This window comes from Microtus oregoni, unplaced genomic scaffold (assembly GCF_018167655.1).
Source record: "Microtus oregoni isolate MIOR12 unplaced genomic scaffold, Mior012 000117F_ref0000505, whole genome shotgun sequence".
NCBI lineage: Eukaryota > Metazoa > Chordata > Mammalia > Rodentia > Cricetidae > Microtus > Microtus oregoni.
In genome coordinates, this window is record NW_024544746.1 from 181,670 (window position 1) to 194,983 (window position 13,314).

The 13,314-nt window shown below is 49.6% G+C and overlaps 1 protein-coding gene across 1 annotated transcript; it reads left to right on the forward strand.

Annotated features, from left to right (window-relative positions):
• Positions 1-3,536: 3,536 nt before the first annotated feature.
• LOC121444101 (fibroblast growth factor receptor 3-like) lies at positions 3,537-13,109 on the forward strand. Its single transcript, XM_041645871.1, is given in 17 exon segments — positions 3,537-3,795; positions 4,089-4,142; positions 6,953-7,137; positions 7,664-7,787; positions 7,867-8,057; positions 9,737-9,881; positions 10,385-10,572; positions 10,898-11,031; positions 11,254-11,375; positions 11,451-11,561; positions 11,640-11,827; positions 11,945-12,067; positions 12,148-12,218; positions 12,412-12,549; positions 12,695-12,800; positions 12,968-13,047; positions 13,049-13,109. Coding segments are annotated over 17 exon segments (2,232 nt in total). The 5' UTR covers positions 3,537-3,584.
• The last annotated feature ends 205 nt before the right edge of the window (positions 13,110-13,314 follow it).

Consider the following 13,314-nt stretch of genomic DNA (forward strand, 5'->3'; position numbering starts at 1 on the left):
GGTTGAGTAGCACCATGGGGAGCAGTGAGTTCGGTTCTTCTCCCAAATCTACAGATTGCTATGTGTCAGTGTATGAGTTATCTGGAGTCTCAGGATCACTACCCAAGTGTAAGGCACCCAATAGAATGGATCACTGTGACAGGGAGCCTCAGGCTTCTCAGCTTAAGCAGTCAGAGTGCCACTTGCTAGGTTTCCATGATTCCCATTGTTGACAAAAACTGCCTATTGTTGGTTTCTAGCTCCATTTTGAACTGAGGACAGTTCTTGCTCATCTTAAGCCAAAATGAAGGCTAGAGTTTGGGGGTAGGCAGGAGGACTCCAGCCAAAGCTCAGCTTTTGTCACCCAGTGTCTCACATGATATGGTGAGAGCTTCAGGTCTTCCACTCCTCTCTTTGCCGGTAGGTGTCTTGCGGGGTGCTCTTTCAGAGGCATACCTCTGTAGACCACACTCTGAGAGGTGAGGGGCACTTGTCCCAGGATCGCAGCTCAGCTACACAGACTGGCTGGCCAGCAAAGGCTGATGGGACACTGAATTCCATCAAACAAAGCCAGAGTCTGAGGCTTTACCTCCCCGAGGTAAATATGTGTACTGGCTCTTCCTAACCTCTGCCCCCTGCCCACGGTGCCTGGGTATGGTGTGGCAATGCAGGCCAATGGCCTGATGGTGCCGCACAGTACACGGTGAGCTGTTTCCCCACTGGAGCAGATGTCCCAACAGTCACTCCTTTAAACCTTGGCTTTTGTACCCTGGTGGCACAGCTCCGGCCTCCTCTCCTCCACCCAGTTGACGGCAGCTCAGCTCAGCCTCCCTCTCCTCCACCCAGTTGATGGCAGCTCAGCTCAGCCTCCCAGGAAGGTGCAAGTGGGGGCAAGCACCTCAAGTACCTTTCTAACTCAGCAGCTGGGGTCTCCTGGAACTTTTCCCTGTTTTTTCCTGAGACAGGGTTTTTCTCTAGCTGTGGAGCCTATCTTGAAGCTAGCTCTTTTAGATCAAGTTTGGCTTGAACTCACAAAAATTTGCCTGCCTCTTCCTCCCAAGTTCTGGGATTAAAGGCATGAGCTACCACTGCCTGGCCTGGAACTTTTTTTTGGTGAATGGAAGTGGACTGGAAGGTTGAGTGTGCATGCCATTCAGCTGGTATGACAGCAGTTGTCAGGAAATCAGCACTCTCTTTGAGCCTCGGCTTTCATATTAGTGCTTCCCCAGGAGCCAAATGGCCAGTGACAGGGACCATATCAATTTTAGGAGAAGATATTATTCCCTGTGTCTGTCAGTGATCTCAGGTCCAGAGGAAAGCATGGACCCTCTCTGTGCTCCAGGCAATGAAGGTGGATTGGTGGAAATGCAGCAGCCCTGCCCCACCCAGGGAGTTTACAGGCCAATAAACTTCATCCTATTCCTTAACTAGATGGGCCTGGCAATGAAAATACAAAGACATGGCTGACTCTCTCTGGGAACATAAATCACCAAGCAGGAGCTGGCTGGACCTAAGGGTTCTGGAGCAGGGCTAGGCCCCAACCACACTGGCCACCCCTGGTAGGCAGGGCAATCTGGGTTCTGGGTTCTCAGTAGGGGTAGAGAGCAGCCTGCAGTGGTTTTCCAGTTTCCTAATTAATTTTCTATTAATACAGTTTCTCATGTTATGGTAACCTCTGACCATCAAATTATTACCTGCATAACTCACAACACAAGCTCCTATAGGCCCTGTGACACTGGAATGGGATCACAGGGTTGGATTTGCTGTTGCTTGAGGCCCCCAAATTCCAGATATCTGGGCTGTGCTGGCTCCTAGTGGACAGGATGGGTGGATAGATCAAATGTCAGGTCAGCTGATTCAGGGCTATTTCCCTTCCCCACCTCATACATCCAGACATTTGCCTCTCCATCCTGTGGAATGCTGTGTCTTTCCCCAGTCACTCTCCTGATGAGAGTACTTGTGTGAATAGCTTGACCTTTTGTCTTGCCCAGACTAAATCACAACTGTTGCTTTTGGGTAATGGTTGCCCTGAGGCCACTGACTAGACAGTTCTTGGTCTTCTTTGGTGCCTCAGGAAGCTTCCAGCATTGGATTGCCTCCATAGGACATGGCAGTAGGAGAACTGGAGGTCAGGATAGAAGATCCTTTACTGTGAGGCCCACTCAGGGACAAACAAAATCTGCCTGGCTCCATGGGACACAAGCTTCATGGATACTTTTGAGGACAGTCTCTCCGGCTGTTGGAATCTTGGTGGGATGACTCTGGGATGGGCAGAACTGGTACTGGTTTAGTTTGAATGGACATTTGGGCATTGAATGTAGGCTATGCATCTGCAGAATGGCAAGTGACATGTTAACCAGTCCATCTGAATCTAAGGAAGGAGGTCTGACCAGCAGGATTACCTGCCCCTGTCCTGGATCCCGAGCCCATCTGTGCCTGTGATGGTCATTGTTAGGTCCTAGCAGGGAAATCTGGGTGTGTAACCAGCTGGTGGTGTGTCCCTAGGTGTGAGGCCTTTGGGTCTCCTCATGAGCTGGGCACCATCTGGGTAGGGGAGAGATGTATGGCTACCTGTGTCTAACCACCCAAGAACTCCAGTTTCTTAACTCTCAGGATGGGTGATTGTTCCACTGGACTTTGATTCTAGCTCCAATTGGCTCACATGCCCCCCCTGACTTCCCCTAGCCAAACCATGGTCCTCATTTGTGAAACGGGAACCCCAGGTGTAGGAGTTCAAAGCTTCAGACATTCCAGGCAGGTGCTGTGCCATAGAGCTGCCCCCACCCTTCTTGACATTTTCAGATCTTTCAGCTACTAGGAGTGCTGCTGTGTGTCAGGGCACACAGATGTGAGTCCATTCCACCTTGATTCGAGGTCAGAGAGTTGGGGCTTGTTTTGCTTTTTCAAAGTTGTTGACAAAAGTGACTACAAAACAAGTGGTCCTGCCCTAGAGTGGTTAATTGGTATTTTAAGTACAGAGGTGTATCAGCTTCATCTTGACCAAAGATCAGAGGTGCTCTGTTTATTTGTTTTGTGATGTTGATGAAGTCTGTTGCCTCCTCCTTTACCTCTTTGGAGTGGGGTATGAAAAGATATATGGAAAATAAAGGGGTGGCTCAGTATTCACTAAATTTCCCTCCTGATGCAGTTCTGTGTTTTATCTTTTATTTCTCTCTCATCTCTGTTTCTTCTTTGCTTAATAATTCTAATCATCACGCTCCTACCCTCGAATGTGTGAATCCAATCTAGGCTGGTCCTAAGCAGCTGTGTCTCTTCCATATCATCCCTGGAAGACAGCTTCCTCTTCCAGGACAGAGACAGAAACCTTAACACACACCACAAACAGAGTTGAGGTACTGACACCCCTGGGCTCTTACTAAAATAGACTGCCCACTCCTGGTTTGAACATTGTCTGGCAGAACCCCAAGCCCCAGGAGCATGCCCCTCACTTGCCTGCCATAGCTTTGCTAGTTTGCAAAGCAAAGTATGGGCCTTCAGCATGCTACTTTGAAGAATCTGTTTCACAGCTTTCCATTTCATTCACAGAGGCCCCAGGCCCTGAGCCTAACCAGCAAGAGCAAGTGGTCTTTGGCTGCGGGGACACCATGGAGCTGTTCTGCTCTGTGCCTAGAGGTGCCGGCACAGGCTGCACTGTCTGGTCTAGGGATGACACAGAGCTGATAGCTTCCCACCGCATCCTGGTGGGGCCCCAGAGGTTACAAGTGCTGAACATCTCCCATGACGATGCCGGGGTCTACAAGTGCCAGCAGCAGCTCACTCAGGATGTCCTGTGCCACTTCACTGTGCATGTGACAGGTAAGTCCTTGGTGGCTGGGGCTGACAACTGTGTTGAGCAGCTGCATAGCTAGGGAGGTCAGGGCAGTCCTAGGCAGCATGGTTCCAGTATCCCTGGCTCAAGAGTGTTGCTGGCTTAGTTCTCCACATCACAGGGGTTGCCCCCAATTCTGTGCTATTTGAATGAATGGCCTTGCAAAGGCAGGGAGCAGTGGTCCCTAAAGATGGAGAGCAGTGTACTCTCAAAATAGGGAGCAGCAGGTCTCTGGATGTAGGAGTGTCACAGGACCACTGCTTGCTTATAACTATTGCAGATGCTCCATCCTCAGGAGATGAAGAAGATGGTGAGAACGTGGCTGAAGACACAGGTAAGATCAGAGCCTAGGCATACTGAGCTGGTCAGGATCAGGCTGCTTCCTTCCTGTAGTCTTGTTGTTAAGGGGCACTGCTACAGGGAGACAGTGCCCCAGGGGCAGTGAGGAGGCAGGGCTACTCGGCAGGGATTTTGGTAAGTTCTGGTGGGAAGGAAGATGAGTAAACCAGGCAAGGAGCTCAGGTTGCCACTGACGAGTACATAGATCCAGGGATTCATGTTGTCTGGGTTTCTTTCCTGCCTGGTTCCCACAATCGTTAAGTCCCAAAGAAATCAAACAGAGGTCTACATTAGTTAATAAATTGATTGGCCCATTAGCTCAGGCTTCTTATTAACTCAGAACTTATATTAGCCCATTATTCTTATCTGTGTTAGCCACATGGCTCAGTACCATTTACAGAGAGGCATTCACATCTTGCTTCTTCTGTGGCAGGGCCAGGATGGCAGAAAGAGCTTTCCTCTTCCCAGAATTCTGTTTTCATTGACCCACCTCTACTTCCTGTCCAGTTGTTCTGCCTATACTTCCTTCCTGGCTACTGGCCAATCAGCATTTTATTAAAATACAGGTGACAGGGTAGAAACCATTGTCTGACAGCAGATTCACAGGACTAGTGGCTGTTGCTGCAGACCAGCAGGAGGGGAGCAGTGCCATGCTGAGGCATACATTGTAAAGGGGGCATCATAGATTTGGTGTGAGTATATGAGGGCACATGGCAGTGCCCATGGTATGGCCTAGAAACCATCGAGGGAGAGAGGAAGAGAGAGAGAGAGAGGTACCATCTGTAGTACTACGTGTACTATTATACTGCACCTGTATTGTGGAGCCTGCACTAAAGGACCATCCATGAGCCAGGCAAGGGCCTGAAGATTTAAACACACAAAGACACACAGAGCCATGGGTCATCCTTGAAACAAGAATGCCCCTTTTTTGTGTACCAGAACCACTTATATATGGCTCATTAACTGATAGCCATGCCCTAGGCAAACCCACCAGAAACCACTCTCCTGCCATCAGGAACTCCTGAGGGTCTCATGTTCAGAGCAACTACAAACACAGTAAAAACAAGTTGTTTTGCTCAGTCAGAGCAGCTGCAAGCATAACAAGTTGTTTACAGGAAATTCAGGGTCTGGGCAGAGAGAGAGAGAGAGAGAGAGAGAGAGAGAGAGAGAGAACATCATGGGTCCAGACATCGTATGTGAAGTGGTTATGACTTTGAGACTAGGCTGGTGTTAACTGAGTCCTCAGACCACCTAGAACCTTCTGGGGTAGAGTGGACAAGGGTCTGAGAGGAATCAGAGAGACAAACTTAATGGGAAAACAGGGTAATGAGTCTTATGAGTGTGTGCGGGTGAAGAGAGCAGGTATAGGGACTTGTTTGAGGTTTCACAACCCTCATAAAAATGGACTTAGATTCTAGGACTGAAGCCAAAAAAAGGTAGTAGTCCTGAGAAGTGGGTCAGTTTCTCATTCTCCCTTTCAACTTTGGCTATCAGGTTGTTCAGAGCAGAATTTCTAACCCAGTTGGTCTCTAGCTTCTGCCCCAACAATTACCAATGTGTTTGTAATTTCCTGTTTTCTTCTGTCATCCTGGACTTCCCAGGTTGTATTTAGTGTTTTTGCACCATAAACACTTAGGTAAAGTGCCTGAAGGGTCACTTTCTTGACCTTACCTGGCATTGGGCACCATTAAGTTGCTGTAGTCTCCCATTGTGGCACTCTTCTCTCAAGCCTACTGGCCAAATTTGGAGCCTGGAGGGGCAATTCGGAGCTAGGAGGGACACCTCTCCAGTGTCTGCACACTTTTCTCCTATTTCACATGTCAGTTCCTCCTCCCAGAGATGCATAGGGCCCTCTGATTGAGTCGCTGTGGAAGACCCTGCCCCGGCCTTTGTTCTCTGTTTTGGAAATTTGTTGCCTCCCTCAGCTTCCTCATGAGTCCAAACATATGGCATCCTGTTGCTGGTTGTTTTTGTTCTACTCTTTGGGAGCCCACCGCCCAGCTCCCAAATAAACACACGGACACATACTACTTACGATTGTATGACCTTGACGTGGCTTATTTCTAGCCAACTTTTCTTAACTTACATTATCCCATCTACACTTTGCTTCTGGGGTTTTATCTTTCTCTATTCTATATACCTTTCTTTACTTCTTACTTTGTGGCTGACTGTGTAGCTGGGTGACTGGGTCTTTGCATCCTCCTCTTTCTTTTCTTGTTCCTTCTTAAACTTTCTCCTTCTCTTTCTCCTCTCTGCCTGTGAGCCTGCCTATTTCCCTCTCTTGCCCTGCTATTGGTCATTTAGCTCTTTATTAGACCAGACAGAGTAACACAGCTTCACCAAGTTAAGCAAATACAACATAAAAGAGTGAAATACATCTTTACATCATGAAACAATTGTTCCACAACATATAAAGATGTAACACATCTTAAATTGATAGTCCACCACAGCATCCTCCACCCAACCAAGAGGAAGGAGGGAACTCAGTGGAGGAGAAGCATGACCTGAAGGGTACCTGCCTTCACTGGGCACTATACAGGCTGACTCAGGTTTGGTGTACTGGTGGAATGACCTGGCCTAGTTGCCTCCCAGGATCTACATCCTACTGGGTTCTACTTCCTGGGTCCCTACACCTGTGAGCCTGCCTCAGATGGAGAGAAGAAAATAGCCCAAGACTGAGAGTGGGACAGCTGTGGATGCAGTGTTCAGACAAAGCAAAGGAGTCTCAATACAGATGAGGGATGAGGCTTGAGGGTGTGCTGGTAGGGGAGCTTTGTAAGGGTGTACTGATCGTGCTGTTATGAGCATTTCTGCCATCAGGGGCCCCTTACTGGACTCGGCCAGACCGTATGGATATGAAACTGCTGGCTGTGCCAGCCACCAGCACGGTACGCTTCCACTGTGCAGCTGCTGGCAACCCCACCCCCTCCATCTCCTGGCTGAAGAATGGCCAGGAATTCCGAGGGGAGCATCGCATGGGGGGCATCAAGGTAAGTCTGGGAAAGGGGCACAGATAGGTAGGGCCTGGATACAGAGGGTATAGCCCATATCATTTGTCATAGACCAGCCTCGACAAAAATACCTCTTGCCAGGGTAGGGGCATGAGATTTTAGAAATAGAAGTAAAGTGAAAAGTAATAAAACTGAAACCATAGAAAAGTACCAGGAGGGCATTCCAGTGAATACTGAAATTTTCCCTGTTTAGTTTTCCTTATATGTTTATATCCAAATACAAAAGGAGAAAAAGGCAACAAAAGTCTTCCTTAACTTGATACAAACTACAGGTACAACAGTTAATTACTTTAACACTTTGAGGTATCAAGTCATTAGCTTTTTGTTGTTTAAGTAGAGAAGCCACTCTAGACCAAGTATCCTGAAAGCAGTCACTTCCTAGGTAACCTTATATTACAAAAGAAAGAGCAGAAGTATGTTTGCATAGCCTAACTATCTGTCAGGATGAAAACAGGCTCACATTTTTGGGCATCCACAGTCACTCACCTACTAACTTTACCTGCAGCTTAGGCACCGGCACTGGAGCCTGGTCATGGAAAGTGTGGTGCCTTCTGATAGTGGCTACTATACCTGCGTGGTTCAGAACAAGTTTGGGAGCATCCAGCAGACTTACACACTGGATGTACTGGGTAAGAGCCAGGCTGGGTGACTAAAGCAGGTCAGCCTCAGGCCATTGGACCCACTGCACCGACTGTCTGTGTCTTACAGAGCGCTTCCCACATCGGCCCATTTTGCAGGCTGGGCTGCCAGAAAACCAGACAGCCACCCTAGGAAGTGATGTAGAGTTCCACTGCAAGGTGTACAGTGATGGCCAACCACACATCCAGTGGCTGAAGCATGTTGAGGTGAATGGCAGCAAGACAGGTCCGGATGGCAAGCCCTATGTCATCGTACTCAAGGTGGGCTCTGTTGTTGGCAGCTGGTTGGGTGGATGGGTTAGCTGGAAGTGCCTTGCCCTGGTCCTTAAGTCCCTCTTCGGCTGAGGAATACCTTGGGACTGGGACCCACGTGTTGGGGTTTCTGGGAAGGGGCACCTGAGTCTCAGAACTGATCACCTGTTCTGAGCTCCAGGCAGGCTCTGTGTTACTTGTGCCCTCCCATAGGACTTGTTTCCCTGTTTGCTCTGAGGCTTGGGCCTACAGAAGGCTTCTCTGGGCGATAGCTGTGGTGGCTCAGGGGGATGTCTGCTGTACTAGTACCCTCTGACGTCAGAGTACTGGCTGTCCACTCTCCAGCTGCCTTCACTGTAGCTCTAGCCCCACCCTGCCTTGACGGACTCTTCCTGCCTCCCTCTGCCTGTAGCTTTGCTCCATAGCCTCAGGTGGGGGCCACGAGAGAGAGAGTTTGGGCTTTGCAACACAGGAAAGAGAGACTTGGAGGTCTGATGGAGAGAAGAACAGGTCTTGGCAGGAGTTGGTATCCTGGCTGTTGAGAGAGACCACTAGGGCCATGTCCAGTGTAGCTCCCACTGTGGGTGTGTGGTTTCGTGAGCACAGGCTGATGTGATATGACCCTTGGGATGAAGATTTGAAGAGTATGGGTTCCCTTTCTCTCTCTCTCTCTCTCTGTGTGTGTGTGTGTGTGTGTATGTTTTCTCTCTTTGTGTTTTTCTGTGTGTGTGTGCTCTCTTTCTCTCTCTGTGTGTGTTTCTCTCTCTTTGTCTGTGTGTTTCTCTCTCCTGTGTGTTTCTCTCTCTGTGTGTGTGTATGTGTGTGTGTGTGTGTGTGTGTGTGTGTGTGTGTGTGTGTGTAGGGAGAGTGGACATGAAGGAGGCCAGTCTTTGAAACCACTCCCACCACTGCCATTATGTGCCTTGCTTCAGGCAGCTTTCCAGTGCTTCTTCCCCCAACCCATTCTTTGGCATCTCCCTTGCCCTGTCTTGTCCTCATTGTCTTCTAGAGATATCCTGGATCAGTGACAATCTGAAGGCAGATGCACACCTTTATCTTTCAGTGTGTCAGAATGGGATGGGGCAAGTACATTTGTTGAGCCATCAATTTCATGAGCATGGCTGAGAAGGCATTTTGGTGGTATGTTCACAGTCCTCAAGTAGGTGATAACTGACCCACCTCTGACTCATCTTCTGTTTCTGATGCCTTGATAATACTGGTAGCTCCCAGCCAGCACTGACTTCCTACCTCCTTCAAAGCCCCTCAGGTCTGTGCTGTTCTCTTGCTTAGAAGTTTTCAGAACCCTGTGCTGCTTCAGAACATCGACTTCCCACCATTCTCTGGCTGACACTGATTTCCTCTGGTTTTCTCTCCATACATCTGTCTGCCCATCTTTTTTTCTGTACTATCTCTGCATGTTGCTTCTTTGTGGCACCATGCTGCCCAAGTGCCCGATGCTTACCTTGGGACAGGGAACTATCCACCAATAGAGGGACTGGTTTCAGGCTCCGTGCCTTGGTTCAGGATGTAGAGGGTATCCATTGCAGTGGTAGAGCTGTAGCTGTCAAGGTGGTAGCAGAGGTGGCATTTTCCTTGAAGCCTGTCTGATCATCTCCGTGTGGCCTGTGCTGTGGTACCCAAAGGGATGTGCTGGTGCTTGCCTGTTGATTTCTGTTCTCTCTTTGTAGACATCAGGCATTAACACAAGCAACAAGGAGCTAGAAGTTCTATCTTTGCGCAATATCACCTTTGAGGACTCAGGGGAGTACACCTGTCTGGCAGGCAATTATTTTGGATTTTCCCATCACTCTGCATGGCTGGAGGTATTGCCAGGTATTTGTTGCTGCTGCTGCTGCTGGTGGTGGTGCTGGTGCTGGTGCTGTTGCTCCATCTGTCCTCTTATGGTGCTAGCTCAGAACATAACAAAGCCGCCAGGGACAGGGACAGCAGGGGTGCACTTATGACTTACTGCAGTCCATCCTGTGGTAATCACCCTGGCCTTGTGCTTGGTATGGGAGTGTCACCCTGCCTTGTCTTGATCTTGCAAAGGCCTCCCCCACAATCCTCTAGTTGGATTCCCACAGTCTAGCCTTGAGGCTCTGGGATCTCCTGGGAGCCTTGGTGGTGGTGTGAATGCTTCTGGCTCTGCCAGGCTTCTCTCCTGAGTCTGGTCCCTGCTGACTCATTGATGTTTTGGACTACCAATATGAGTTGGGGATGTAGGTCACCAAACTCTGAGTATCCCAGTAGCTTTGCTCCCCAACAGGTACCTAGAGCTCAGGGCAATGGGAAGTCCCACAAGGCTGGATGAGGCCCCAACATTTATGTCTTTGCAGCTGAGAGAGAGCTGGCAGAGAGCAGTGCGGCTGGCAGGTCATCTGCAGGCACCATCAGCTTCTGGGTGGGCTTCTCCATCTTAATCTTGACTGCAACTGTGACACTCTGCTACCTGCGTAGAGTCTCGAGAGAGAACCTGAGGTCTCCCAATGTTGACAATAGCTTCTGCTTCACACCTGAGCAACAGGTAACTGAAAGTAGATACCAAGTTTTGATCTCTCTGTTGTACCTTGAATCTCCTAAAGTCCCAGCAGTACCTGAGGCCTGCTTGGTACTCATTTCTCTGCAGTCAGATGAGCTGACCCTTCCCTATTCCTATTCTCCACATGGATCCCACATTACTCAAAACAACTTTGAGTCTTCAGTAACCACTGTTTGAGCATCCCTCTTCTTGGCCCTACATACTGCCTCACATGGACTTGACCTTGCTACTCCTGGAAGTTACACCACCTCAACCTTTCCCAATGCCCAGCATCCATTGTCTGGCACCAACCTATCCCCAATGATCCAAGCAGGTGACCTCCATGAACTCTGATATACCCTTGGTCCACATCGTCCACCCAGTTTCAAGAGAACATACTGTAACGGCCAGTATTTCTGAGCTTGAGCTGCCAGCCGACCCAAAGTGGGAAATATCTAGAACTCGGTCAGTGCTGGTGGGGTTTTATGTATACTTGGAGGAGGTTCTGTGGCTGGGGGCTAGATGGCTACCAGGCAGAGGTCTGTTGGAGGTGGGGTCCAGGGTGAGACTCGGGTTACTCTGTCTTCATGAGCAAGAGCCCAATTGCCAGCTATGGATGCAGTGGCAGAGGGCCATGAGGGCTGGGGGTCCTGGGCACATACTCACTGCCTCTGCTTCTTCGGACAGGCTGACACTTGGTAATTCTCTAGGAGAAGGCTGCTTTGGCCAGGTTTTTATGGCAGAGGCTGTTGGCTTTAACATGGACAACACTGTCAAGCCTGTCACTGTGGCTGTGAAAATGCTGAAAGGTGAGGAGGGAGAGAAGTAGCACAGGGCAGTGGGGGCTGCAGGACCACCACCTGACAGTCCCACTTTCAACACAGATGATGCCAATGACCAGGACTTGTTGGACCTGGTGTCTGAGATGGAGATGATGAAAGCTATTGGCAAGCACAAGAACATTATCAACCTGCTGGGGGCCTGCACACAGGGTGGTAAGTACAGCAGGTGGGTGGACAGTTAGATTGGGACCCCTGAGTCACACAACATCTCCGAGGTATCTGTGCTTCCAGGGCCATTGTATGTGCTGATGGAGTATGCCGCCAAGGGTAACCTCTGGGAGCTCCTGCGGGCACAAAGGCCCCTAAGCATGGAATACTATGGTGCCTCCAGGCTGCCAGAAAAACAGCTTAGCCGCAAAGATCTAGTGTCCTATGCCTATCAGGTGGCCCGAGGTATGGAGTACCTGGCTTCTCAGAAGGTGAGCAGAGCTGGGGCACAGGCGAGGTAGGGTCTTTCTGAGTGGAAGAGTGGATGTCAAGCTTGCTTAGGCTAGGGAGGTGTCAGTTTAGCACAGGTTCCTTTCCTGCCTCCTCAGTGTATTCACAGAGACTTGGCTGCCAGAAACGTGTTGGTGACTGAGGACAATGTGATGAAGATTGCAGATTTTGGCCTGGCCCATGATGTGCACAATCTGGAATGCTACAAGAAGACCACAGATGTGAGCCCCATTTCAGGGTGGTTGGGGTGCTCTGCTCCACCAGGGGACACCTGACAGCCAACAACTCTCCCTCTGCCTAGGGCCGGCTACCTGTGAAGTGGATGGCACCAGAGTCCCTGTTTGACGGAGTCTACACCCACCAGAGTGATGTGTATGTGTCCTAACATAGGATGGGGATAGCAAGACCCAAGTCACACCTATCACAGCCTTTAGGCTGTATTCTGTCTCATTTGAGACAACAGCATAGCCCTGCCATGCCTCTCATCCACACACCCCTCCTTGCCCATTGGTAACCTGTCCTGTTGTAAAACTGTTAACAGGCCTCTGCCCTCACTTCCATACAGGTGGTCCTTTGGAGTCCTGCTCTGGGAGATCTTTACACTGGGGGGCACACCATATCCTGGCATCCCAGTGGAAGAGCTTTTCAAACTATTGAAAGATGGCTACCGCATGCACAAGCCTGCCAACTGCACACATGACCTGTGAGCAAAGCATTCCTTACGCACTCCTCTAACTAGTCCCTGGGAGTGGCTGGTTTCCTACCAGGGCTCCTGATAGGAGGCTGGTAGCCTTGGGTGAGGCAGGGATGGACAACAGGCCAAGAAACCACAGTCATATTTGCCACAGGTATGGGATCATGCGGGAATGTTGGCATGCAGTGCCTTCACAGAGGCCCACCTTCAAGCTTCTGGTAGAGAGTTTAGATGGCATCCTCACTGTGACATCAACCCACGTAAGTACCACTCAGTCCTGCCCTCTCTGCCTTCTTTGATTCCTGGGCGGGCTGCTCCTCCAAGTTCCAGTAATGGGGTTGGCCTTCAAGGGCCAGCCTGAACATAGATGGCCATGGGATCAAGGGGATGCATACTAACATAGTCCTATGACCTTTTCTACCAACAGGTATACCTGGACCTATCAGTGCCTTTTGAGCAGAGCTTGCCAGGTGATGAGGATACCAGGAGCCCCAGTTCCTTAGAGATAACTGTTCACCCACAACCTGCTACCCCCAACCCAACCCAGGAATTGGAGGCCTCAGACATGAGGGGCCAAGAATCCCACAGACCAAGCCCCAGTTAATGTTTATGTATATAAAATGTATGGAGTCTTTACAAGTTGTATTTGCTGTAGGGTTAACAGTTCTTATGTGACACTTCCTCGTTTTATAGCATTGACTATTATGTTTCAAACCTAGTAAGAAAAAGCAGTGAACTTACTCTTGTTATTTTTTTGTACTATTACTGAGCCCT